General features: G+C 37.2%; 1 protein-coding gene across 1 annotated transcript in view; it reads left to right on the forward strand.

The window, feature by feature from the left end:
* The window catches only part of POF1B (POF1B actin binding protein), a 1,182,022-nt gene that overhangs the window by 242,078 nt on the left and 912,676 nt on the right, over positions 1–27,268 (forward strand). Inside the window, exon 3 of the mRNA XM_044057755.1 lies at positions 19,487–19,579. Coding sequence (XP_043913690.1) covers positions 19,487–19,579 — 93 coding nt within the window. The remainder of the gene's footprint in view (positions 1–19,486; positions 19,580–27,268) is intronic.

Here is a 27,268-nt window from a genome sequence, read left to right on the forward strand (position 1 = left end):
CCAAATCAAAACGCTGTTTAGAGTTGCCCAAATACAATGCATCTTCTGTCCTATGTGATACAAAATTCAAAACATAGTAATACAATGGCTTTCGTTACATTTTCTTTAGATGAATATGGGGAAGTATTAACGAAGGACCTGCCTAAAGGCTATGGTTCCTGTTTGGCCAAAAATTGAATTAGCTTGGTAATTAAGAAAGGATGGAAATATAGAATCAGGTTTTTGTCTTTGTAGATAAATTAAAGATAACACTCTAAATCATAACTTAGATATGAAAAGATATCTACCTGCTAAAAAAAGAGGCAACAGTTTTGTGTTGGACTCCTTGACAGAGAAAATAATTTCATTTTAACTGAGATACTAGCTTCTTTTTTAACCCATGTGTAAGTTGTCGATCAAATGGAAACCTTAAACTCTAAACTGTCAACTAACAATAAAGCTATGCAGTAATGAGGTTTAATCTTATCTTTTTGACATTCTCACAAGAACTAAACAGACTATGTTGCCCTTTCTAATGAATTTAACTCATACTTGGAACCATTTTTATATATTTTTTCTAAACCCTTTTACTAAATGTTTAAAACTGGTGAATAGAGAGCATCTTTAAATAGCCTGTACTGATTATAGTTTACTGTGTCAAATGTATAAACTGTCTACATTTATTTCTTCCAGAAATGCTCAGTTTTGATTATATTTCTATAAATTTAAACCATCTCATGATAATGACAATATTAAACATATTAATTAATAATTCATGTCTGAAACAGCTTTTAGAAATATCATGCGCTTTAATTAACTTTATTAAAACAATCCTTTGCAGAGTTTCATGTAGAACAATCCCAGAAAATGTAAACAGAATGATGATAAAATGTAGAATAGGACCCCCACAGATGGGACAAACTGAAATTTAGCTAGATAACCAGATTAGCAATTAAGACAAATAGTTTTCTTGGGTTCTTTATGTAACTAATAGTACACTGGGAATTTTAAAAGCAAGTGTTTTATGAAACTGGATACATTTGTAAATTTTTGTGGGGCAGTAGCGTATTTATGTATTTATTTTATATACAGTTTGTTTACCAGGTAAATTATCTGGTTAACAAACCCTTTTCGGCCATGACTCTGGCCACAAGGGCACAAGCAGAAGACAGTATATACAGTGCAAATCACAGTAAAATAAATAAAATAAACAACTTGATTTAAGAATTATGTTTTGTGCACAGATTATTTATAATGATCAAGAAAAACAGCAGGTGTTTCTAATATTTACAGCTAAGTATGTATTCAACAGTGTAGAAGTATTTTTACACAAGAATAATAAAGATTTGACTAGTATAAGATGCATAAAGCTAGCCTTTCCCTTTATAACATAAACCTTCCAGTTCTTTCATTAAATGTTCCTTCGGTCTTGGTGTCACACAAGTCTAGGGTATTTTGTGCTCTCACCTCAGGAGGAAGTCTCTTCCAAATGCCTGGGCCTGGCTTAGAAAATGCCCATTACCTTACTGCAGTTTTGTAATAGGCTTTGTTTGGAGTTATTGCTCCTTTTTGATTTTCTCTTATGGAATACTTTTTTTTGGCTGAATACCAATTTGTCTGTCAAGGTCTGGCATTTGACCCATTTTTGTTTTTAAAAATCTGTGCACTGAACAATAAGGTGCCTCTATCCTTAACAGGAAGCCAGATGAAGCATTGTAGAGTTTGTATGTCTGCAAGAAGGACAAATCTTTAGATTGTGTTTATAGCAGTTTAAATTTTGTGTGCATTTTTATTAGAGTAGGATATTGTTAGGGAGAGTCTGTACTTGATTTTGGGGATAAGGATGTTTCTGGCAAGGACATGGCACGTGGATGGGGAAAGAAGGTTTCAGATCTTGAAATATTACTTTAGTTGGTGAAGAGTTTTGTTAATGTTGTTGCCTGTATGATTAAGATAGGGATTAATCCCAGGTTCTTTTGTTCACTTATAGTAGGTACGTTCTTATTGTATCATAAATGTTTATAGAAGGTCCTTTTGGTAATTTTTGTGAGGACCCAAAAAACATGATGTTGGATTTTACTAGATTAATTAGTAACATTTTGTTTCATGTCTAGTGGCATAGATTTGTGAAGCTGTACTGTCGTTTGTGTTGTATGGTTGACAGGCTATTATTTGGTTCCAGAAAAACAATCTGGGTACATTATTATGTTAAGGTGCATCAGGCTGAATGTGAGATCATAGATGAACAGGGAGAACAAGAGTGAGCCAAGGACAGATCTTGTGGCTCACCTGTATTAATGGTACCAAGACTGGAACACGCACCTGAAAATTTCAGATCTTCAGAGAGCTTTCAAACCAAGCTGTAGCAGTGGAACCATTGTTGAATTTGCCGTGTCTTTTTGTGGAGATGTTTACAGTTACTGTTTTGTACACTATCAATAGACCCCCCCTGCTATTTTTAATTCATTCGAGTTATTGAAAATGGTATCTGTTGCTGAATATAGTTGTCATTGTACTGAAAGAGTTTTGGAATCCATGCTTTGCATCACAGAGGACACCATATTTGTTTATGTATTCCAAAATTTGATGGCATATCAACATTTTCAAAGACTTTTGCAAGAGGACATGAATTAGCATTGCATCTGTAATTGTACTCCTTGGGTTATGGCTTCTTGGTAAGAGGGATTATGGCTTTGTGCTTAAAGGGTGTTTGGTAGATTCCAGTAGAAAAGGAAAGATTTAAAATATAAGTTTGTAGCTTGGAAATTAAATCTGCTGCCATTCTAAGGAAAGATGGATGCAGTTTAGTGATTTAGTTCTTGTGTTTGTAGATATTTTCTAATCTTTTTCATTTAGTTATCTGAAGTAGAAGGTTGCTCAGGATAGAGGCTGCTAAAGTGTACAAATGTGAAGAATGAGGTTATAAAGCTTGTCTACTCTTCATTATGTGGGAAGGGATGTATGCAGAGGTGAAATGTTTGCAAGGTCATTAATGGTTTCAGTTAGGATGTTTTGGTAAGTTATGTAAGTTGTCTAATTTGACTCTGTGATGTTACCTGTAAGTAAGAGAAATTCTTAGGGCTGGCTGAGAGTGCTTCCTGTTTTCTTCTAAAATATGGGGCTTTGGTAGCATTAGTTGCAACGCTGGCTTTTTTTTCGCCACTGGAGGTTTATTGACCAAAGTGGCTCATTAGTAGGTTGCTGTTTCTACTCCTGACAAGATTTGTCTCTGGATTTTAGTAAATGCTTTATCTCTGAATAAGATTAAGTGAAATAATACTAACTAAAGAAGATGTTGGCTTAGAGGTACATAATGTTAAACAATATTATAGATGTGTATCTTTAATGAAACTCATTAAGGCAGCAACAACTAACAGCTAAAGAATGTGAACCACTGGATTACAAATATATACAATTTGTTTACTAACAAGTCAGTAAACTCCAGATCACTACCGATTTTATAGAATCATTAAATACAATTTAAAGAAAAAAAATGTAATTCTATCTTACAAATCTTAGGCATAAATTAATATACTAGATTGAAACGTTCTCTGAGCAGGAACTTCAGGGCATCCAGTAAGTAACTGAGTTCAGATAAGAATGTTGTAATGGCAGCAAATGAGGGATAAAATCGGAAGAAGCTGAGAAATGATATTGAAGGGAAAATAGTGGAACAGGTTAACAGCTTCATGTATCTGGGAGGGGTGGTTGAGGAGAAGGGAAGTCTGAATTAAGAGGTCAAAGCTAGAATTAGAGGGGCTGCAGCCAACTGGCACAGTGTCGGGGGTAGTGCATGACAGAAGAATGCCAAAAAAGCTAACAAGTCATTGAAAGCTTTGGATCAGTTTCTCTCACCAACTGCTCATTGGGAATACATGAGGCTTTACTGGGTTTGATTACCAACTCACCACAGGACATTCCATGGGAGTCTTTACTTGGACTTTTATTATTGTGCTTTGCTTATACAGAGAGGCAGGCCAAATCCTGTGTTTTCTTGTAATATCAGTTCAGAACTGATTTTTTCTTGAAAAGTAAGGCGGTTTGAATTCTGGTGGTGGTGATTCACAAAAATCCAAAACTTTGGAGTCCCCCCGTGTGTCATTAACTCATATATGGGAACTGTGTTGTTTCTATCTGACTGATGCAGATACAGTGATTAGTTATGTTTCTGGGCATTATTTCCACTGTCAGTGGCTGAGTGACTAGTCAGATCTTTTGAATCAAAGTAGCCATTTTGTAATCTTAGTCTGATTTATATAGTCTTTAAACTTGTGTCGTGTCTATATTGTAGATTTATATATTGCTTTTTGTCCATTCTATCTTGCATACATTTTCTTTTACTTGAACCTACCCTGTGTCATTGCTGAAAATGGTCACATATCACAAGCCCTTTTACTTGATTAAAATAAATACATAATAAAACTTGCATATATAGCTGATATCATTGGAAGGTTGGAGTATTCATTTTGTATAGCTAATCATGCAAAGAGCAGAAAAATGCATTTGTGGGTGGGGCGTGCTTAGACAGAGGTGACCTTGAAGAATATGACATGTCAAGATGAGTCTGGAAGGGGATGCCTTTGAGGGGAAGCAATGAGAATTCGAAGAAAACCATAAAGAAAAAAAGGCAAGGAATTTTGTTTTCTAAGAAAACATAGCTATGTTGAAACTTAGATCTCTGTCCTAAAGGCAAAAACTGACCTTGAGGTCCCTGTGAGGATGTTTCAGAGAATTAGTGATTGACAAGATAAGTGTTTATTTATTTATGACTATCCAGGCTTCATTCAGGTGTTTAGGACTACAGTTCATTATGAGAGCTGCTTATACCTGTTTGTCACTGAAATACCACTAACTGGAGTGTGTAGACAGTGCAGGAATCTTCTTTTAAAAATAAGAGAGGTATTGTACATGAGGATACATGCTCAGAACACAACATAAATCAGTAGCTTTGTTAGTATGAAATTTAAATGTGAAAATCACTGGAATTTCTTCTTTTTGTTTGTTTTTAGTTTAGATAGTTACGGTCATATGTGCTAGTAATCTCATTCTTACATTCCAGGGAACATTTGGATGAGTGTACTGTCAGCCTTATTTACTTTTTAATTACACCTCTGCTTGCTGCCATTTTTTATGGTTCACCTCACACTTTCTGGTTTCTTACACTATAATAGCATTGTTTTTATCGTGTGGATTCTGCTTTCTCTTACATTGTAAGCATGATGTCCTGTATGCTGAGATTTAATAATATGGATTTTTGTATTCTCGATCACAGTGAAACTGCATATATTTACTTTTATCAGATGTTCCATATAAATATGGGATGCAACAGAGACCTCGTTTCTGATAAAGGAACCACAAAGGAAAAGAATAGCAGCAGCAAAAACGACCACGGAGGTTCCAAACACGGCAAATGCCATCTTTGCTTTGTTTTGTTGATTCTTTTATTCTAAAAAGTACAAACAGACAAGTGCTTTCACGGATAACAAACTCCACTTCATCAGACCATGTTAAACACAGTGCAACAGATTACTATTTAAATGTTACAGCAGATGATCAAGTACAGGTCTAGAAGGAAGGGAAAGGTCAGTACATTTAAATTACATACTGTAATGCAAAATAGACTTGCTTAGTGCTGACAGCTGAAAGCAGCTCGCATCCACAACGTTAAACACCATCAAACTATTGCAGCCTTAAAAACACAATACATATACATACATAAAAACAGATTAATATACAAATAAGTAGCAGCATTTGTTAAAAAAAAATCCTGCTGATTCCTTGCTGTATCAGCATAGACAATAGTAAAAAAACAAAGCAATCAATCTACTGAAAGTCTCGAGACAGAAGTAGTTGAACTAGTATGGCTATTGTATTAGTAAAAACTGCCTAATACTAAATGTATAGTTAACAAAAATAAGAATAGTATGGTGTGTATGTCTATGCTGATACAGCATAGTGTGGTGTATGTTTATGCTGATACAGCATAGTATGGTGTGTATGTCTATGCTGATACAGCATAGTATGGTGTGTATGTCTATGCTGATACAGCATAGTGTGGTGTATGTTTATGCTGATACAGTATAGTATGGTGTGCATGTCTATGCTGATAAAGCAAGGAATCAGCAGGATTTTTTAGACATTTTATTTTGAGTTGCTGCTTTAACAAATGCTGCTACTTATTTGTATATTAATCTGTTTTTATGTATGCATATGTATTGTGTTTTTAAGGCTGCAATAGTTTGATAGTGTTTAACATTGTGGATGTGAGCTGCTGTCAGCACTAAGCAATTCTATTTTGCATTACAGTATGCATGTTAAATGCACTGACCTTTCCCTTCCTTCTAGACCTGTACTTGATTGGCTGCTGTAACATTTAAATAATCATCTGTTACATTGTGTTTTAACATGGTCTGATGAAGTGGAGTTTGTTATTTTGCATTACAGTTGTGTCTTTTGGCTTTTCCCGGTTAGGGGTCGCCACAGCGGAACTCCGGTCCGCTAATGATTGGTAGTAGAGTTTTACGTGCTGGCTTGCTGGGCCTAACGCACAAAATTCAACGAAGGAACGCCCATTCACACATGTCGCCACACAGAAGACGCTCTAACTGAGAATCGAATGGGCAATCTCTGTGAGGTGACAGTATGCAAGTTAAATGCACTGACCTCTCCCTTCCTTTTAGACTTGATTGGCTGCTGTAACATTTAAATAATCATCTGTTACATTGTCTTTAACATGGCCTGATGAAGTGGAGTTTGTTATCCGTGAAAGCACTTACCTGTTTGTAATTTTTAGAATAAAAGAATCAACAAAACAAAGCAAAGACCGTATTTGCCGTGTTTGGAACCTCTGTGGTTGTTTTTGCTGTTTCATATGAATAGCTTGCATGATATATTTGAAAGTGCAGGCGACTGTAACATCTTGCAGTTTATAACGGATAATCATCAGGTATCGTGTCCTGTTTGTTGCTTATGTTGAGTAGTATTTGTGTATGACACCTGCTACAGTAAACATAACTATGGCTAAAAGAAATAGTTGGGTTGCATTATTAAACCAACACACTTTTTTCATTTCAGTAAAAAACATTAAAACTATTTTAACTCTCTCAGACTCGCAGAATCTGTTTACTTCTAAGCTACAGAGTGGGGGTGCTTGATATCTGTCCAGTAATGCACATTCATGTGTTTGATAACACTCATTTTACAGAAACACACATTTGTTGAATCAGATTGCTAGCAGTAGTGTACCATGAAGTGCAGTGACGTTTGAGCTGATAATATTAAGTCTGGGGTATGTAAGCTTACACCACATGAAAACTGCTATGCAAGACTTTGAGGGGATTGCACCCTATGAAGATTGCTATGTAATATGTGAGGAATTGAATTCCATAAAGATTGCTATGCAGCTGTAACTTTGTGTGGGTGTATATATATGTGTGTGTGTGTGTGTGTGTGTGTGTGTGTATATATATATATATATATATCTATATATATATCTATATATATATATATATATATATATATCTATATATTATTGTGTGGGAGTGGCATTTTTTTAACATAGAATGCACTCCTGACTACATTTATTTATTTATTTAATAATTGTTTGTTTTGTTAACTAGGAGGGAGGGGTTGGTGGAAGACTCTTTAGCCACTACCTAGACCATTTCGGAGAGACACGCACACACAAAACAGTAATATATACTGTAGAACTATGTACAATGTCAGACACTATAATAAAAATGTACAAAATTATGTACAACTAAGGTCAACACATACAGTCAATCATTTAAGGCACATTCTAAAAAATATATATAATATAACATTTACATGCAGTAATGTGTGTTATATATACATTTATCAGCTATTCACAAGTAAATCTAAAGCAGGTAGTAAAGACCATAATTTTATTTCAGTACATAGGACAGATGCTAGTATATAGGTTTCTGGGACCGGGTTACATTACATTACCTTCACAGAAAATGATAGTTTGTTGATTCAGCTCACACCATGTTGCAGTTTCTCTCTACCGTCGTCTTAATGAATTCTTGAAAACCTCAGTGGATTACATTACTCCAAGGCCATTGGCAGCAAGTTCTCTCTATCCACGGGTTGTTGTGTCTTTCGGCTTTTCCTGGTTAGGGGTCGCCACAGCAGAACTCCGGTCCGCTAATGATTGGCAGTAGATTTTTACTTGCCGAGTTGCCAGCCCTGACGCACAACCTTCAATGAAGGTACACCCATTTGCGCATGTCTCCACACAGAAGATGCTCTAGCTGAGAATCGAACAGGACAACGTCATACTGTGAGGCGACAACGCTACCGCATCACCACCACCGCAGTACCTCTCTATCCACGGGTCTATATTATAAACACGAATGCTTACCTTATTGAATCCCTAAACATCGACCCCATCCTCATCTAACTGCATAAACACCGAACACCCTAAACCGTGAAATTCAAAACATCGAACTATCATACTTGTCCCACCCCACTGCCTGCTACATACTACCTACACAAACAAACAAATAAACCACATACATACACTAACCAAAACCCTACTTCTACCCCTACACTAAACCCTACTTCTACCCCTACACTAAATCGTACATATACCACTAAGTATGCACTTAACCCGCACCCTAATGTCCATAACTATCGCACACTTACCTTAAAAAGCTAAACCCAAACAAACTAAATAATCCACACACATGCACTTAACAAAACCCTACACTAAATCCAACATACATTACCATCCATGCACTTACCTTAACCCGCACCCTAACCCTAAGATCTGTAACTATTGCACACTTACCTTACGGAGCTATACCACAGAAGGCCAACCATGACGATTCAATGTTTGATTTCGCTCTTCTGGATGTTCGATGATTTTGCATTTCGATAAGGACGGGTCGATGTTTATGGATTCGATAAGGTAAGTGTTTGACTTACTAATAGGGTACCCTATCCACTACCCTTTATAGGAAAAGATTTTTCCGTATGTATAGAATGAAGATGGCACTTTTGTACAGCAGGAACCTTTTCTGTCCCTTTGTCATCTCCATCAGATTAACTATCCACGCTTTTACCCCTAATTATTAAATACCTCCTCATCATGTTCAGCACTTCTCCTGTCATATAGAGTGAAAACAAAACAGTTCTGCAAGCATCTTTCTGCATTATTTCATCTCCAGTGCTCTCACCATCATTCTTGCTTTAATTTTCTTCCTCTAGACTAATTTTGTTTCCTTTTTTCTGAACAGACAACTGGGTTTGAAAATATTGTTCCAGTTTTGGCTTATCAGTAACTTAGTGTGGTGGATTTTCTCTGTTTCTTGAACTGATATTTTTCTTGATATATCTTAGCTTCTTGTATGCTTTTCCCACTGATTTCTCAGTTAGGTCTTGTTGGTCAATATCTGAAGGCTAAGATTTCAAGGTCGTCTTATTGTTTGACAAGGCCTAGTTTGTCACTGCCTGTGGTAATCTATTCTAGAGTCCTTAGCCTCTTGTACTTTGTTATTGAATCTCAGCTTTCACTTCTAAGCTGGTTCAGATGAGACTAATGAAGTCCTTCTATAGGCTTGTCTCTCCTACCAGTTTTGAAGCCATAAGTGATTAAATTGATTTTTTTTTCTGGATTTTGTGCTGGGTATACCTTTGGTGATATGCCATAGACTACTGGGTCCAGAACTGGGCTTTGTGTGATTCCACTTGGTAACTCTATGTCTACTGATTGTGCCACTATGAACTTCCTTCCATTTAGGATGATAGTGGTGCAGCGGTTGTGTTGTCGCTCACATCAAGAGGTTCTTCTGTTTGATTCCCTGCTGGGGTGTCTTTTGTGTGGAGTCTGTATGCCCTCCCTGCGTCCATATGGGTTTCCTCCGGGTACTCCGGTTTCCTCCCATGTTACAAAGACATGCATCTGGAGCATTCCTCCTCAGGCCTCCACTGAAAATTGGCTTAGTTCCAAGTTGGACTTTCTCAATAAACAAATGTTACATGAGTAAATCAATAAATAAAATGTAGTCATTCCTTGATCCACCTGACTGTCTTCTATCTCACACCTGTACCTCTTAGTATGCCAGTTAGCTGTTTGCAGGCAACAGAACCAAATGTTTTCCTTAACTTGAGGTATACAGCATCCGCTGGGCTTACCCTGTCTGTTTCCAGGTTAAAAATGGAAAATAATACAGTGGTAGGATCTGTTACCTAAGGCTTTCCTGGAATTTGTCCAAGAGGACTTAAAACACTGAAGGGCACTAAGAAAATCTACACTGATCACACTATGCTCACCAAGTAATTATGAATGCATCAAAAACACACTGGTTACTAAGCACCACATAAATCATCAAAATACATAAGGAACTAAAAAGTTAATGAAAAGATTTAACTATAGGAACATCAACATTTGTTTACAGGAGCAAGGCCCCGTGTCCTCTTCACTCGGAGGGTTGAACCTCACAGACACCCAATTACTGATGTATAGTCTAGAGTTGCCACCTTTCTCTCTTGGTAAAAAATGGACCAAAGCCTCACTCCCTACATTGCCCCTAACCCTGCCTTTGTACACCCCTTTCTTCACCTACTCCACCCACCATCACTCCCATTTTGTGACATCAATGTGCAGATCAGTAAAAGGTGGAACATCTTGGATTTGACTACAAAAGCCAGTCTGAGGTGGTATTTTCACAAACAGCAGTATTCTTTTGAACAACTAAACAGAATATTGGAGATTATACAGTATTTTCTGAACTACCAGACAAGCATTCTGATTTCTGTTCAGTTCAGGAAAAAAAAGATAATTCTCACTCAGAGGTTTCATGGACATTGAAACACTTATGATGTGGAACAGGGCAATATGAGGTCACCAGCAGTACTGGACTAAAGGTGTCCTGGTACCATCCTGCTGGCCTCAAGGCATTCTGATCAGTATATTTTCTTTGGATTTTCCTGCTTTTAATGTAACTGGATTATGAATGACAGCTCTATAGTTACTGGGACCTGTTCTTATACCCCATCTTCTGGTAGAACTATTATGACTACTTCTGATACCTCCCCACTGCTGAAGGAGTAAGTCAAGTGTTTATTGAGAGGTGTTGACAGCACCTCCAATAGATTTTTATTATAGGTTCATAGGTAGGTACTAGGCTATCTGCCCGAAGTCATTTATAAGCCTAGCCAGAATGTGTTGGCATTCGTTGCTCCCTTAGATTTAGTCCCCTGTGCCTCTGTCCAGCAGAGCCACTGAAGTGTTCCCTGGGGTAAACTTAGTTTCCCATCCACTCGTCAAGGTTTCTCTTGAAGAGTGTTAGTGAGGAGCTCTGCCTAATGTAGATTGGAATCTTGTTTCAAAGCATGGGAGGTCTCTGGGGCAGGAATCTATCCATCCAGCACGTCCTATTTATTGTTGTGGTGAGGTTTAGATCCCTAGAGCGTGTGGCTCGAGGGGATAAAGTTTTCTTTAGGTGGAGCATGTCCATCAATTCTGGGTTGGACATTGCCTTGTATGTCAGGCAAAGATCACCTCTGAGTAGGCGGTATGCAACTGAGTACAGCTGGAGTTTCTTCGGTCGAGCTGCATAGGACATCTGTTTGAGGCCAGTGATCCACTTGGTGAGGTACTTCTGTGGTCTTTCCAGCTGTTGCAGGTGTCTTGTAAGGTACATCCCAAATGGGAAGTTGTACTCTGATGGCTGTGATGAGTAGAGGGGCACAATGACCTCTTTTGAACTGGATGCACCCTTTTGTGATTAGGTGGGCCACATAAAAGGATTTTCTAACCACTTTGGCAATGTGATTATCAAAGCAGAGATTACTATCTGCTTGGGTCCCCAGATCCCTTATTACGTTTTTCGTATTTAGGGGGCTACCACCTATGTGGTAGTTTGTGTGTACTTTGTTTATTTCCAAAGGGGATGACTATGCACTTTTTGGCATTTTTTCAGAATTCTTGGGGACACGTTACCTGAGTTTGTACCCTGTTTCCTTCAGACTCGCTAACAATCTCTTCACTGCCTCACTTGTCTGTTAGTGGTCCTTACTTTCCTGTTTCTCAATACATTTCCAATGGCACCTCCCCTTTTATCTTTGTAAATACTGTTGCAAAGAATGTGCTTAGAATCTATGTTTTACCAGTATGTTGACAGACAATCTTCCCTTCTATTCTTTCATGAGATTCTGATGCTCTGTCTTACCTTTCTTCCTTTACACAGTGCACTTCAAGAGGCATTTCTAACTTTTTTGATCCCTAAGGAAATCTCTCTCAAGTGTCACTTTGCTTTCCTATATGGGTGGAGATGCTATCATTTTAGATTCTTTATATTCCTTTCCTCCTCGGGTTCCTTTCTGAATTTTTGGTAAGACTCTTCCTTTTCCTTTACTGTCTCATTTGCTTTCATGGAAATCATTTGGCTTTCTCTTTCTATGGCCATTGGTCTTCATGATCAGACATTCTCATATTGTTATGTGAGTACTCAATTATATCTCACAATAAAACACAGAGGAATGGTAAAGTTCCAAAAATTGTAGAATGTAGCATGTGAAGCACTAAGTTCCCATTTAGCTAATCAGAAAAGACAGTTATTGAAAAGGAAAGAAAAATAAAATCTTTTTTAGTCATTTATGGGGGGTTTCTCATTTAATTGTGCAGTAATGCTTAATGCTTTGAATACCAACAGTGACCTGAAGAATGGTGGTGGCAGTTTGTAGTAATTTACACCACTTAGCTCAACAGCAAACGGGAAGTATGAAGGACATGATCCTCAGAAAAATAAAAGTAATCAAGAAAACAGAAAAAGTAAAGCATTTTTTTAATTTTTATTCCATATGAAGTTACTGAAATGACCTATGTTACTGTTGCAATTTTGAGAGGGCAACTGGGTGTTAATATGTATCAGAAGTCCATATATATTTAGAACAGCCTCATGTCATTGATTTAGTGATGTGGGGTCACAAGAAAAGCAAACGAATGAAAGGTAATAGAAGCCCATTCAATGACAGGTCTTAGTAGCTTTAAAACAATAATGACAGTACAAATGTCCATTTAAACAAAACCGTGTAGTAGCTTGTGTGATACTGAAACTAGTAATAAAAAGGTCATTTGTCATTGTGCTCAATGTTTGCTTGCAGTGCAACTGTACTGCAGCATTAATCATTAAGATTATTTGTTTTGCAAAATGAGAAAGTGTAAGACAGAACTAAAATGAAAAAGTATGAAGCAGGTTGGAATTTAAACAGTAGTCCTTCATAGTTATTTGCAAAGCTGGAATTGTTGCCCATTGGATTCATTTTAAAACTGCCACAGCAAGCCCTAATTTGCACCAGTGACAATTATTAGATTCAGTGTTTCACTGTTGTGAAACATCCTAATGTAATTGACTGTATCTTTATTTCAGTCAAAAAATGCAGTGAGTTGCTGAATAAATGAAAAGAATGAATAGCTCACTTGTGAAGTACTAGATTCGTTTTAATGCTGAGATGAGATGTCATATTTTGAATGGCTGATTTTGCCATAAGATTCGTTTGAAGCAGTATCACAGGCTCTTCATTATCGCTGCCCCGTGTTAACATTAGTACTAACACATGCTGTGCTGCTGAATTTGTGGTACCATATAGTCAGTTTCGTAGCATCACAAATTGCTGTATGGTACATGGTTGAACAGTAATAAATTTGGTTCAGTGCTAATAAGGCATGCTTGACGCTGTTCATTTGGTTTTCTAGTGCTTTCCAATCGCTTTAATAGTAGCCAGACAGTGCTGTACTTTGCTTGCCTGAACTATTGTCAGATCAGTTAGAATAGCAAAAGGTTTATTAATGAGTACACTAATGAAAAGAAAATATCCAGCTATAGTAATCGCCATCACTTTGCCAAAATAACACTACTATCTACACCATGGCTACATTAAATGCTTTGGTGTTGCATTATCTGTAGGGCAGATGTTATAGATCTTTTTTATTCATTTGCATCAGCTATACATTTGCAACAGCAATACCTTGTGCTTACACAAGCATGAAATCCAGAAACAAAATAAAGTTTTACATGAGTAAGGAAGTAAAGAAGGAGGCCTGTACATTTCTAACAGCATAGCTGTTTGCACAATGGGACCATCAATGATGCAGGCAAATATATATATAGGGTCTATATCATATGAGCGAAGTGCACAAATTGCGAACGCTCATAATATTGAATGTACCGGACCTCGAACTTCCTAATGTGGGGGCCCCCCCCCACTAAATATATATTCCAACTCCGAGATCGCACTACAGTGAGGAAAGGGCAAATATCCCATTCTTCACTGTACCGCGATCTCAGAAAAAGCACTGGTACGTTCGATATTATGAGAGCATTTGCAATTTGTGTGATTCGCTCATATGATATAGACCCATATATATATATATATATATATATATATATATATATATATTACACACACATACACACACCTAATGTTTGTGTCTTAAGTCAAACTGGTAAAAACAGTACAGCTGTTTAAGGTGAAATCCTTGAACAGCAGCATGTATGCTAACTCAGATTCAGCACTTTCCCTGCTCTTTTAGAAATATTGGATCTTGTGGCAGGAATTAAACAGTGTGTATTCCTTTCAGATAACAAAGCACATACTGACATACAAAATTCAGCAATAGATGAAGGGTGCTACATGTTATTTTAATTGTTACATGCTCAAACTGTCTTTTTTTTTTTTTTTTTTTTTTACTATTTTGATCAAATTAAGAACCAGTTTTAAACTATCTTTTTGAATGTAAAAAATGGGTAACCTTAGTAATCATCTGGTATTAGCTCTCCTGATACAGCTATTAGTATTGTACAACTTCTTTCTTCACTGTGAAAATTTCCCTCCATACTTGTATGTTCTTTTGGCTGGACCACATTTACCTCACTTATAACACCTGTATTATGCACTGTATATACTTGATCGTACTTAATTTTAAATTTTTTTGTAAATGTGTATATTTTTACATACATGTTACATTGTGGCAGTATACTGTGTAATTTAGTTGCATCTTTAATCTTGCTTTACTGTTACTATGTGTGTAACCTGGGCTGAGCTTGCAAATCATCACATTTGATCAGTACTCTACCCCCATTAAAGGAATTAATTAAATAAATACAATACAATAAAAACAGAGGTTTGCAGAATAGTGTTGGCTCACTGTAGTATATACACCGTGATATTGCTGACAAGTGTACAGATGGAAATAACAGTGGCAGTGATTTTTGTTAAAGAACAGTGATTAGACCAATGGGTTGAATACTTGTCCACTTAGAACCTGGTTACTAGTAATTTAACTTATGTAATGCCATCACTTTATTTTGTTGAGCTGTGTTTGTACTTTAAAACAGTAGTAGGCTTTGTTACCAGTAACATAAAATTAGAGTTCTTCTGCATTGTGTTTTGGTACAGAAGACTGTGATTTAGTGTGGGATTTTCATTCCCAGGAACTTGAAAATTCATAGCAATGGTGCTATCCTCAGTAGCTGCAAAGGTGTCACTGCTTTAACCAGTATGTACTTCAGAACTGGATTAAAAGCATTGTTGTTATCTGAATTAAAGAAAGGGATATAGAACACTGCAAATAAAATTTCATTGCCTTCTACAAACTTGCGACTCCATCTTGCATGTACTGTGTTATGAGTTTTGACCTGAGCTGCCGTAATGGTAGCCACATCCAGCTGCTTACCACTTTACTATGGTCTGCAGAGTCTTGTAAATTATTCTCTGCAGATATCTGAATTAGCAAGAACCTCCTTTTGGACATCTAATCACCAGTAAACTATAGCCCATTTTAAAGGTATTTGGATACTTTGTGTACCCGCTTAGGCTGACTGCAGTTCTACCTCTACATTCCGCACTTAGCACCATTGGGATTTTGTCATGTTGATACTTCCTTGGTTTTATTTTCCAAGGAAATGATTAGGGTTTCAACTAAATGGATCTTGTGTGAAGAATTTTAAGTGGCACTCAAGTCTGAACCCCTGGCCTGATAAAAGAAAAGTTGCTTGGCCTTAAGTGGACTTTTGTTTCTGTGCAACCGCTATATAACAACTACCAAAAACAAAGTCTTTTTGTATACCTTTAAGTAAAAATAAAAGCAACTACACTCTTGTAATATTACAAAATAATAAAATGCACTGTATATACAAAGTAAACAGTTTTAATGAGATTAGCTGTGAAGTTGTGGTTAGCACTAGTTTTTGGCTAGAGTATTTTTTTTTACCTCATGCTCACTGAGACTGCCTGTGCTAATTAGAGAGCATGGTTACTGGTGTAATGCTAAACAAAGACACAATGGAACATTTATGCATGTACATGCATGCAGTGCAGTATATACAGTTTTGATAAATGAACTGCTTCTTGGACGCATTGCAGGGCTTTCAATTAAGCTTGTCTTCTCCAAGCAAAGTTTAGATAATACTCTGTCCGGGTTTTAGAATTTGTATTTTTGAAATGTACTGGAAAGAGGCAATAAACATTATACTGCATTTCTTGAGACAACCAGACCTAACACAAAATATTCTTGTGAAGTAATGACATTAACCACTGAGAGCTAATACACTGTGGTTTAAATATTTGCAAACTTGCAGTTGTTCAGTTTTCATGTGACATGGCTTATCTTTACTGACGTGTCACATATACAGATGCTTTGAAGTGTCAGACTTTACCAAAAACAATGAAAATCACTCGTGGAGACCCAAATGAGGGTATGAGTTCAGCAAAACAGAGTTCCTGGCAGTGTAAACTGGAAATAGTTGAAATTGAAGAATAATACGAAAATCACTGAATGTAAACCACAAAGATTTAAATCTGTTTTGCTGAACTCATACCCTCATTTGGGTCTCCACGAGTGATTTTCATTGTTTTTGGTAAAGTTTTTCACTCACACCATCAGCTTTTGTTAAGTGTCAGACTTTCTCGTCTTGGGGTAAAAAACACTTGCTTACTTTGATGTTTGGTTATAGAGGAACAAAAGAAAAAGTTGTGCTGTTTTTATGGGAGCACTACAAGTGCTAAACTCCCTATTGCTCAAAAAACAGTCTCAAAGCCAGGGATTTGAACATCTAGTAGCTTGTGTAGGCTGCTGCTCATGCTTGAATTCAAATATGAATTTGGTCACACAGCCATGGGGAAGGGAATATGAGGGGATTTTAAGGTTAGACGCATTAAGGGAGTTTAAGGGTTAGGGAGAAGGAAGGGAGGATTTTATGTTTAGGGAGGAAGGAGAGTTGTAGGGTTAGGAAGAGTACAGTGAATATCAGTTTAAGGAGGGAGAATGGATATTTATGTTTAGGGAGCAGTCGGGGACTTCAGGGTTAGGGAGGGAGATTGGAGTTTTATGTTGAGAGGGAGGGCTTTCATTGGGAATTGGGCAGAAGTTTTATGATTACAGTAGGGCTATACAGTTTAATAGGGATGGGTGCTGTGAAGGCAACGCAGAAGTAGAAGACTGGACTAGTAGGACTGTTTTAAGCAAATCGCTGCAAAGAAGTGCGTCACAAACTACTTGCATGTCAACACCTTTAGTGGACTCTGCTTTTTATGCAATACTGTTAGCCCCTTCCCTAGTTCACAAGATTGTCGATAATGTGTTAAAAAAGGGAGGTGGGCAAATGAGTTTTATGGTCAGATTTGGCAACAGTGAAGCACGTATTTTACTTCTCTGGTAGCTGTCATAGTTGTGTCAGTACACTTGCATTACTATGTTTCACATTCATAATGCATTTATGCATACATTTTGAACCCATTTGACAAGTTGCATGAAAGAAGATAAGTAGAACTCTTACAGTAAAAATGTCACAGTTCAAAACTGGATTTTCCTATGTTACTCCTGTTCTAATTTGTTAAAACATGGGATGGCTTAGTCAGTTTAAGAACATGTCCTTTTTGGCCATGAACTATTTTAAAATGCTTATTAAATCTGACTTGGGCAATGCTTCTTTGTTGCATCTAAATGGGCAATGCAATTAACATAAATAAATAAAAAGCATATTCTAAATATAGTACCTTTTTAATTTTACTTTCCATTTTCATTTAGGACACTTAGCTGTGTCTCCACTTATCAGGTTACACAACTCTTTGAGTTATTTGAAACCTGAGTTTCCAGTAAAAAGGAGACAAACCACTGATGCAATGCATTTTGCTCATATGGGTCTCACTAGGTCATGATTAGATACTAATAGTATACTTTCATTGTGGTGTGGCCACGGTGGTGCAGTTAGAGTTGTCACCTCACAGCAAGAGGTTCTCCTGTTTGATTCTCGGCTGGAGTGTCTTCTTTGTGGAGTCTGCAAGTCACCCCCCCCCATGTCAAGTGATGTCTAAAAACATGCAGGTAGGTGTGTGTGTGAATGGGTGTGCCTTCTTTGAAGGTTGGGCATCGGGCTGGCAACTTGGCACCATAAAAACCAACTACCACTCATTAGCGGACCAGAGTTCTGCTGTGGTGACCCCTAACCGGGAAAAGCCGAAAGACTTTTAATATACTGTCATTGTGGGAGAAAGGAAATTCAGAAAAGTAACCAGAAGCTGTAGCTGGATGCTGGACCTCTGCATGGTTATAGGATAACAATGCATCCTTCTAATTTGTACTACTGTCTACTTACCTTTTCCCTCAGACCTGAAATGTATAGCGGCAGCTGGTCATCAGCAGACACACCTCCAGACCTAACACACAATGGTGCAATCTTCCCCCACCTTACAGTGATTACTGCCTCTGTGATAGACTACTGCTAAACACAACTCGTATTTCATTTCAGGAGGATAGGAACGCTGTGCACGAAAACCATTGCAAACCTGCATCTTTACAAATCTGTTTCAGAAACCAGGATGCTTAAGCTAAATATTGAAAATGAATGTTGCTCTGAAACCCAGCTATGATTGACATAGCTATGACATTGTCACATCACTCAAACATTGTGTGAGAGAGAAACAGTACATATGTATCTGTATGTATACACTTTTTATGCATGTGCGTGCGTGTGTGTGTGTGTGTATATATATATATATATATATATATATATATATATATATATATATATATATATGCTTTTTATTTATATATTTTTATATATATATATATATATATATATATATATATATATATAATTTGCATATATACACGTGTGTTTTAGATCTACAAATATTTATACACGTATAATATATGTTCATGCAAGCGTGCACACACACACACACACACACACACATATATATATATATATATATATATATATATATATATTTAAGCAGTAAGACTGCACACATGTATGCGATAAGACATGCTGGGGTATGTGTTAACTAAATATTAATGCACACCTGTGATCCTCTGTAGCACTCAATGCATTTATGAAATGGCACTTTTTTATGCACTACTTTTTTGAGATGGTTTAAATATATTTTACACAGTACTGTTAAGTGGTCACTCAGCTTCTTCAGTGCTTCTGAGTCCATTTCACTATTATAAATTTAAAATTTTACTCTCTGCCTCTAGGATCTTCGTTCACCATTCCTAAATGCGACCTGGGGAAGTGATGTAGGATCGCAAGGCACGCTGAAGAGAGTTGTGTTATTGGCTCCTCCACAGGTATGACTTAAGACAGTAATAAAGCTAATCATTCACTTACCCCCCTTCTATTCCACTAAATACACTCCTCTATCATGGTGCTGGTAGGTGATCATGCAGGAGTTGGTGCATGAAAAAACTTTTGAGAAAACTCAAAGGCAATAACATATCTGAAAAAAATGTAATAAAGCTGTCACTAAACAGTTCATAGAAGATAAGCATGCCTTTTTTCTATGTTTCATTTAATTCCTTAATTAAAACATGAAGTCCATAAATTTCTAAGTGTGTTCACCTTGACAGCGGTGACTATGACCAACAGAGACATGCATATATGAAGTGGTTTTCTGCTCTTTCTGCAAGATTTTTTTTACATGAAACGTGTGGATTAATAAATTATAGTCGGAACACTACTTGACATAAATGATGCATGTAATAAAAGTACATCTGTTGAATAGAAATATATGATGCCGCTGATGAAGAGATTCGTGCCTGTCAAATCTGTCTGAATGCTGGCTGTAGCTCTTCTCTCTACATTTGCTCATCAAATATCCTTGCCTCATCCTTTTCCTGCTGTGTTACAAGTAGCTCTGAGTTCATAAGATTACCTGCACTGCAGCCCACCTCAGCCAGTTTATTTCATGGCCCTACCATGCTCTTCACAGAAGTAATTTCTCAGGTACAGTGGATGTAAAAAGTGTACACACACCTGTTAAAATGCCAGGTTTTTCTGATCTAAAAAAAATGAGACCACAATAAATCATTTCAAAACTTTTCTCACCTTTATTGTGACCTATAACCTATACAATTCAATTGAAAAACAAACCAATCTGTTATGGGAAAAAAATATAAACAATAAAAACTTACAATAAGCTGGTTGCATAAGTGTGCACACCCTTAAACTAATACTTTGTTGGAGCACATTTTGATTTAATTACAGCATTCAGTCTTCTTGGGTACACACACACTTGCCATCAATTAAAGAGACTCTGATTAACCCCAAGTAAAGTTCAGCTGTCCTAGTAGGATGTTCCTGACATTTACCCAGTTGTCTGCTACAGCAAAAGCCATGGTTTGCAGAGAGCTTACAAAGCATCAAAGGGATCTCTTTGTTGAAAGGTATCAGGAGAAGGGTACAAAAAAATTTCCACAGCATTGGATAAACTATGAAACGCAGTGAAGACAGTCATTGAAAAGTGGACAAAATATGGGACAACAGTGACATTGCAAAGAACTGGAAGTCCCTCCAAAGTTGATGAAAACACTAGATGAAAACTGGTCAGGGAGGCTGCCAAGAAACCTACAGCAACATTGAAGGAGCTACAGGAATTTCTGGCAAGTACTGGTTGTGCACTACATGTGACAACAGTCTCCTGTATTCTCCATATGTCTGGGCTATGGGGTAGGGTTGCAAGACGGAAGCCTTTTCTTAAACAGAGAAACATCCAGGCCTGGCTAAAATTTGCAAAACGATACATTACGTCTCCCAAAAGCATGTTGGAAAATGTGTTATGGTCTGATGACACCAAGGTTGGACTTTTTGGCCACAATTTCAAAAGGTACGTTTGGCACAAAAAACACACTTCTCATCACCAAAAGAACACCATCCCCACGGTGAAGCATGGTGGTGGCAGTATCATGCTTTGGGGTTGCTTTTCTTCAGCTGGAATTGGGGCTTTAGTCAAGGTGGAGGGAATTATGAACAGTTACAAATACCAGTCACTTTTGGCCCAAAACCTTCAGGCATCTGCTAGAAAGCTGAAGATGAAGAGGAATTTCCCCTTTTAACATGGCAGTGACCCCAAGCATACATCCAAATCAACAAAAGAATGGCTTCACCAGAAGAAAATTAAAGTTTTGGAATGCCGCAGCCAGAACCCAGACCAAAATCCAATAGAAAATCTGTGAGGTGGGCTGTGCACAAGAGATGCCCTCCAAATCTGACAGATTTGGAGAACTTTTGCAAGGAAGAGTGGGCAAATATTGCCAAGTTAAGATGTGCCATGCTGATAGACTCCTACCCAGGAAGACTGAATGTTGTAATTAAATCAAAAAGCTCTTCACCAAAGTATTAGTTTAAGGGTGTGCACACGTATGCAACCAGCTTATTCTAGGTTTTTTATTCTTTATATTCTTCCCCTAACATATTTGTTTGTTTTTCACTTGAATTGTTTTTCAATTGAATTGTACAGGTTATAGGTCACATTAAAGGTGGGAAAAGTTTTGAAATGATTTATTGTGGTCTAATTTTTTATATCACAAAACCTGTAATTTTAACAGAGGTGTGTAAACTTTTTATATCCACTGTACAACCTGAAAGGCTTGCCTTTCATTTCCCATCTGTGTGTCTTCTCATTCTATTCATCCTTTTCAAATCCACTGCTCAAACTTGTTCCCAAGCAAATGGCATGCCCAGAACATATGCTTTCTTCTAATGTACACATACTCTGCTTTCTACATATATGCTCATAACCTTCACCAACTTCACAAGTCTGTGACACGTGCATTCTTAGTGTTCCATATTTGCGTGGGTGTCTTAAGTGTATGTGCTGCAGCAAGTGTGACCTTATGAGTGCCCTGTTCAATGGAAGGAAAAACCTCAGTACGAGTAGGAAAACATTGGCTCATACTATACACCCTAATATGGCCTCAATCACTGATTGCATCATTCAGCAGTTATTATCCACAATTCACTTTTCTTGTTTGTCCCTCTTATGGGCATCTCGCAAGATGAGATTTTCTGCAGATTTCTCCTTCAGAGCACAAATTGCTGCATTTTTTTTTACAATAAATCAGTTACCATCTGTCTGCTTGCATAACATACCATTAGAGATCTCTTTGCAGTTTGCCCTGCTGGAGCACACCAAGTAGTGACAAGTCATCATGAGAGACCAACAGCACCTACATGTATTATTCCATGTGGGCAGCAATGGGAAGGAACCACTCAGCGGTCTGTAAGAAGAGTAAAGGAAATGGTTTCTATACATCTGGGCAGTTAAAAACCATTTTTTGTAGTGCTGCCACTACCAAAACCCAGCAATGCCAGGATGGCTCTAAGTAGGTGGTGCACCCACCCCTGGCTCGGGGAAGGAGTAAATAAACAAGGTTATAAAAAAGTGAGGAATTGAGGGAATGACTAGGAAAATTACATCTTTAATGGAGAAGTACTGGCTTACAGCCCTTAAATATCTCTGGTGAAGAAGATATAGAAGTGAACCTCTGAATTGTGGTAAAATGGGATGTAAAGATGGAGGCTGTGACCTGGTAAGCAAAAAAGCCAAAGTATGGATGGAATAGACAGAGTACAGCATGCTTTTGAAGTAAGGTAGCCTTAAAAGGCAAGACAGCACAGGAACTAGAGTCCACAGTAATCAGAATGGGCAGAGTGTTATTAATATCAGATGCCTAGGGAATAAACACAGCTGCTGGTAGTGACTAAGGGAGAACGACTATGGTGAAAATTGCAGTGAGTTGAGCAAACACAAAAGGAGCTATGATTTGGTTATCCATGGGTATGATTTCAGGAAGGTCAGGGGAAGGGAAACATTGCAGTTTATGTAAGATATGAACAGATGTGCTTCACAGTATAAGAGTAAGAAGTCAGGAACAACATTAAGGAAAGCACAAAAAGAGGATGAGCACATTAATATTAGCTATTTTTCAGTAAGGTGGGTGTGTAAGGCTTCCTGGTAGGTAATACTACACTTACCCTCCTAGAGCAATCGGTAAAGGAGGCTGCTAGAAGAAGCTAGGAGGTAGAAAAGTGGGAAGAGGGTGATAATGGAAAACTTCAGCCTGCAAGGGGGTCTGAAGAAGCATATCATGTTGGTATGTAATCAGAAAAGATGCTAACAAAATGTGGAGAAGGGAGTCGAGGAAATGAAGGTTTGGATATTGTCCTTCGTAGGGAGGAAAAAGTGGATGGTGTAGGTGCAGTGAGTATTCATACTAGACTTAAAGTAGACCATGCAAATTGGTGGGGGGTCAAGTATAGAAGTAATTGGAGGTGTTAAAATAGATAAGATTCTGAGCAGAATGGCATCACACCCAAATCTTTAGAAAGTGATAGCCTGTACCTATGCTGGACCTATTCATGGAGCTTGTCAGCCAGTTCCTGTGAAAAGGAATAGTCCTAAAAGGCAGGAGGCACTTCACAGTGGATCCTCTAAAAGTGTAAATGCTAGGATAAAACTTAAGACCTGTAATTGCATACTAACTGGCCTTGCATCTTTTGCATGTAAGGTCATGTGAAAGATGTTGTAGATGAAGCAGACCAGTTTTATAGAGTAGAGAAATTTCCAAGGACACAGCCAGTATGGCCTTGTAGCCAAAAGCTCCTATAGATGAAACTTGTACAGTAATCTGATGAATGGTGAGGTAGATCATGAGAACCCAGTGATCATGATGCATCTAGGCTTCACCAGTGCCACACAAGGCTGCTGAGAAAACTTACAAGGACAGAAATGGGCAACAATGTGTAAATGGGTTGGGAAGTATGTACAGGACAAAACAGAGGTTATTTGGGAGGAGTACATTTTTGATATAAGGAGGGATCACACAATGCTTATAGTCTATATTTTAAATATAGCAATGAAAATGTAAATAGGATTCTGGAGGATGCGTGAAGAATAATCACAAGAGACTTGCCGAAAACTGGCAAATCAGATTCAAGGCAAAGAGTTGCAGAGTCTTAACACCTACGGAATAAGAATCCTAGAGTGGGTTTCATGATAGTGTGTGCTATAATGTTACAGACATCAGCACAAGAGAATTATCAAGTAGAAGTAATAAAAATAATTTAGGGTATGGGCTACCAAGAACAGTGTCAGAGAGGGTCAACAAGAGAAATAGTAATAAGAAGTTAGAAACATGTCAGTGAACACTTGGAATACATTGTTTGGAACAATGGTAAAGGAAGAGACTGCAGACAGATTCAAAATGTATAAGATAAGTGGTATATAAAGAGGTGCAGCAGGGAGATGTAGTGCCATGTTGTTGGATAAGTGGTATATAAAGAGGTGCAGCAGGGAGATGTAGTGGCAGGTTGTTGGATAAGTGGTATATAAAGAGGTGCAGCAGGGAGATGTAGTGGCAGGTTGTTGGCTGTAGACTTGGGCAGCCTTAAATGATCCTTGCTTTCTAATCAGTGTATTGTATACAACTATGTTATGTTCTTTGTCAGGGGGCAGTAACATTATAACTTGAAGCACTATGTTCCAGAGTAGCAAGACAATAAGGCAGTCTGGCTGCCTTATATTGCTTGGAGAGGAAGACTAAAAGGATCCTTGATGGTTCTGTATTTCTGCCTTTAGAATCTTTATGATGCAGATAATGTTTAACTTATTACTGTACCACTTCTGATATGACTGTGTCAGCAGGAAAACTGTACATTTACTGCAGCACCATAAGGTTCACATAATATGATCGATGAAGAAAAATTGTCATAATAAATATAATTTATTTTAAAACTGTGGTCTTCAAGCCATTTGCCAAAATTTAATGTTCTTGGCACTATAGGTGTCGGAACCAAAATATGTAAAGGCCATGGGTAGGGTAGAGGGAACCTTAGCCAGAGAAAAATTTGTAATATTCAATTTTATTTCTGTGACGGCTATACTCTGCCAGATTACACAGACCTGATTCTGTGGTGCAGTTTGTGATGTGAGTTACAGTCTGTCTATTTTTCTGTACAAAGTTTATCTGTTTCAGGATACTGAAGCCAGACGCTATCCCAACAATCAGTGTGAATAAAAAAACAGTTGCTTTTGGGATGCAAGTCCATCAAAGAATTAACAAGCACATTCAAAAGTATGCTGCGCATATATACTCTTGGACAATTTGAGCAGCTGTCCTCTGCCTGACCACATGTGTTTTAGATGTGGAGGAAAATGGATACCCAAATAAAAACCTATGTTGATACGAAAAGGACAAGGAAACTGCATACTGAAGGTATCCCACCTGTACTGATCCATGAGTTGTAATGCTTAAACATACCTCTCAACATTCCAAAATTGTGCAGAAAGTTCCTGATTTTGCATCATACTGTAGCCCTGCCCTTCATAAAATGTTTGATTTTTCTGGTAGTTCACTGAGGATTTCAGTCAGCCCATAATTACAGACATTCAAGTTTTTTAATTCCTATTTTTCAGAAAATGTATATTGATGCATAAAATTCTGCGCTCTCAATTTATTTTAATGAATTTCAATAACATTTAAAAATTAGACAAAAACAAAACCACTGCACCAGATAAAGTGCAGACCAGCCTCCAAAAATGTAATAAAAGAAATCCAAGCAGGCAAAGGACATGCACGGAATAAAACCAAACAATTTTTCTAGTAAAAAACATGTAGGCGCTTTTGTGTAGTACTCCTATGCTTCATCAGACATAAATTTCTGTCTCAAGCCTAAACATTTTAAACACTGTTAAACCAATCACTGCTACCAACTGTTTCCCTCCAATTAAATAATTAGTGGAAACTAAGTGATTTAAAGTAACCATAACACTTTAGCAAAATATGTAAATTTTTAGTATGTTCCAACCACAAATTGTATAAAAGATTCAGATATAATAAAAAGGCATATATTGCAGCTATCTAAACAGTATAATACACATTGCACATAAACTATTTCATCTTGCTGTTGCAAAAATACTGATGCTTTGGAAAATTTAATGCAGAACTGCGTCAAAAGCTGAAATGATCCTGCCATCCACATAGTTAACTAAGTATACAACTGATGTGAAATTTAATATAAAAAACTAAAACTGCTACATAAACACTCATCCATCTAAGATGTTCAAAAAACAAACACAAAACAAAAAATATATAAAAATAAAACTAAACATCATAGCTAAATACTACTAGCACAAAAAAGTGTGTATATAACAGTAAAAACAAAGTTTATTGATAAAGTAATAAATGTATGAGGAGTATGTGCATATATATAAGCAGACATGCCTATAACTACTATAAAAAGATGTATATCTAACAACCAAGGCAAAGAGAGTGTATAAGGGGGGGGGGGCATGGTTAGCAAATGAAAATAAGCCTTCTATCCATTAAAAAGAGTTTGTGACAAAGCTTCATTTAAACCCATGCCCTTGTCAGCTTGTAGCAAAACAATCCAATCTTTTCAACTGTGTTCCTATTAATCCCCATCCTTATAGTGTTTGGCAAGATCTGTATGATGAAAAATACAAATCTATGGATGGTACCTTCTTCAACAATATGCTTGGCAACAGCACTTCTGGTGTCTTCAATGCTGCTGTAATATATGTTCCCTAATCCTATCCCTCAATGGTCTAGTAGTCATGCCAACATAGAATATACAACATTGAACACATTGGGCTAAATATATAACATTTGCAGCTGAACAATAAGTATAATGCCTAAAAATATATTCTTTATTTGTATCAGGGTATAAAAAAATGTTCTTATTGGCAATATACTTCCAAAAATGGCAATGTCTACAACCAAATGCTCCTTGTCTCTTAGAAATAGTTTTGCTGGTTACCATGCCAGTTCTATGGCAAAGCCTACATTTTAATGATTTTAAATTTTTATAAATAACTTTTGGCTATGTCCCCGCAACTTGCTCTATCCCACTATTGGCTGTTAGGACATGCCAATTCTTATGTATAATATTTATAACGTTCTTATTGTCAGAGGTATAAGGTAGACATAATCTGCATTCTTTTTTGCTATAACTCCTCC

Source organism: Protopterus annectens, chromosome 15.part0, assembly GCF_019279795.1.
Source record: "Protopterus annectens isolate FY-2018-M chromosome 15.part0, PAN1.0, whole genome shotgun sequence".
Taxonomy (NCBI): domain Eukaryota; kingdom Metazoa; phylum Chordata; order Ceratodontiformes; family Protopteridae; genus Protopterus; species Protopterus annectens.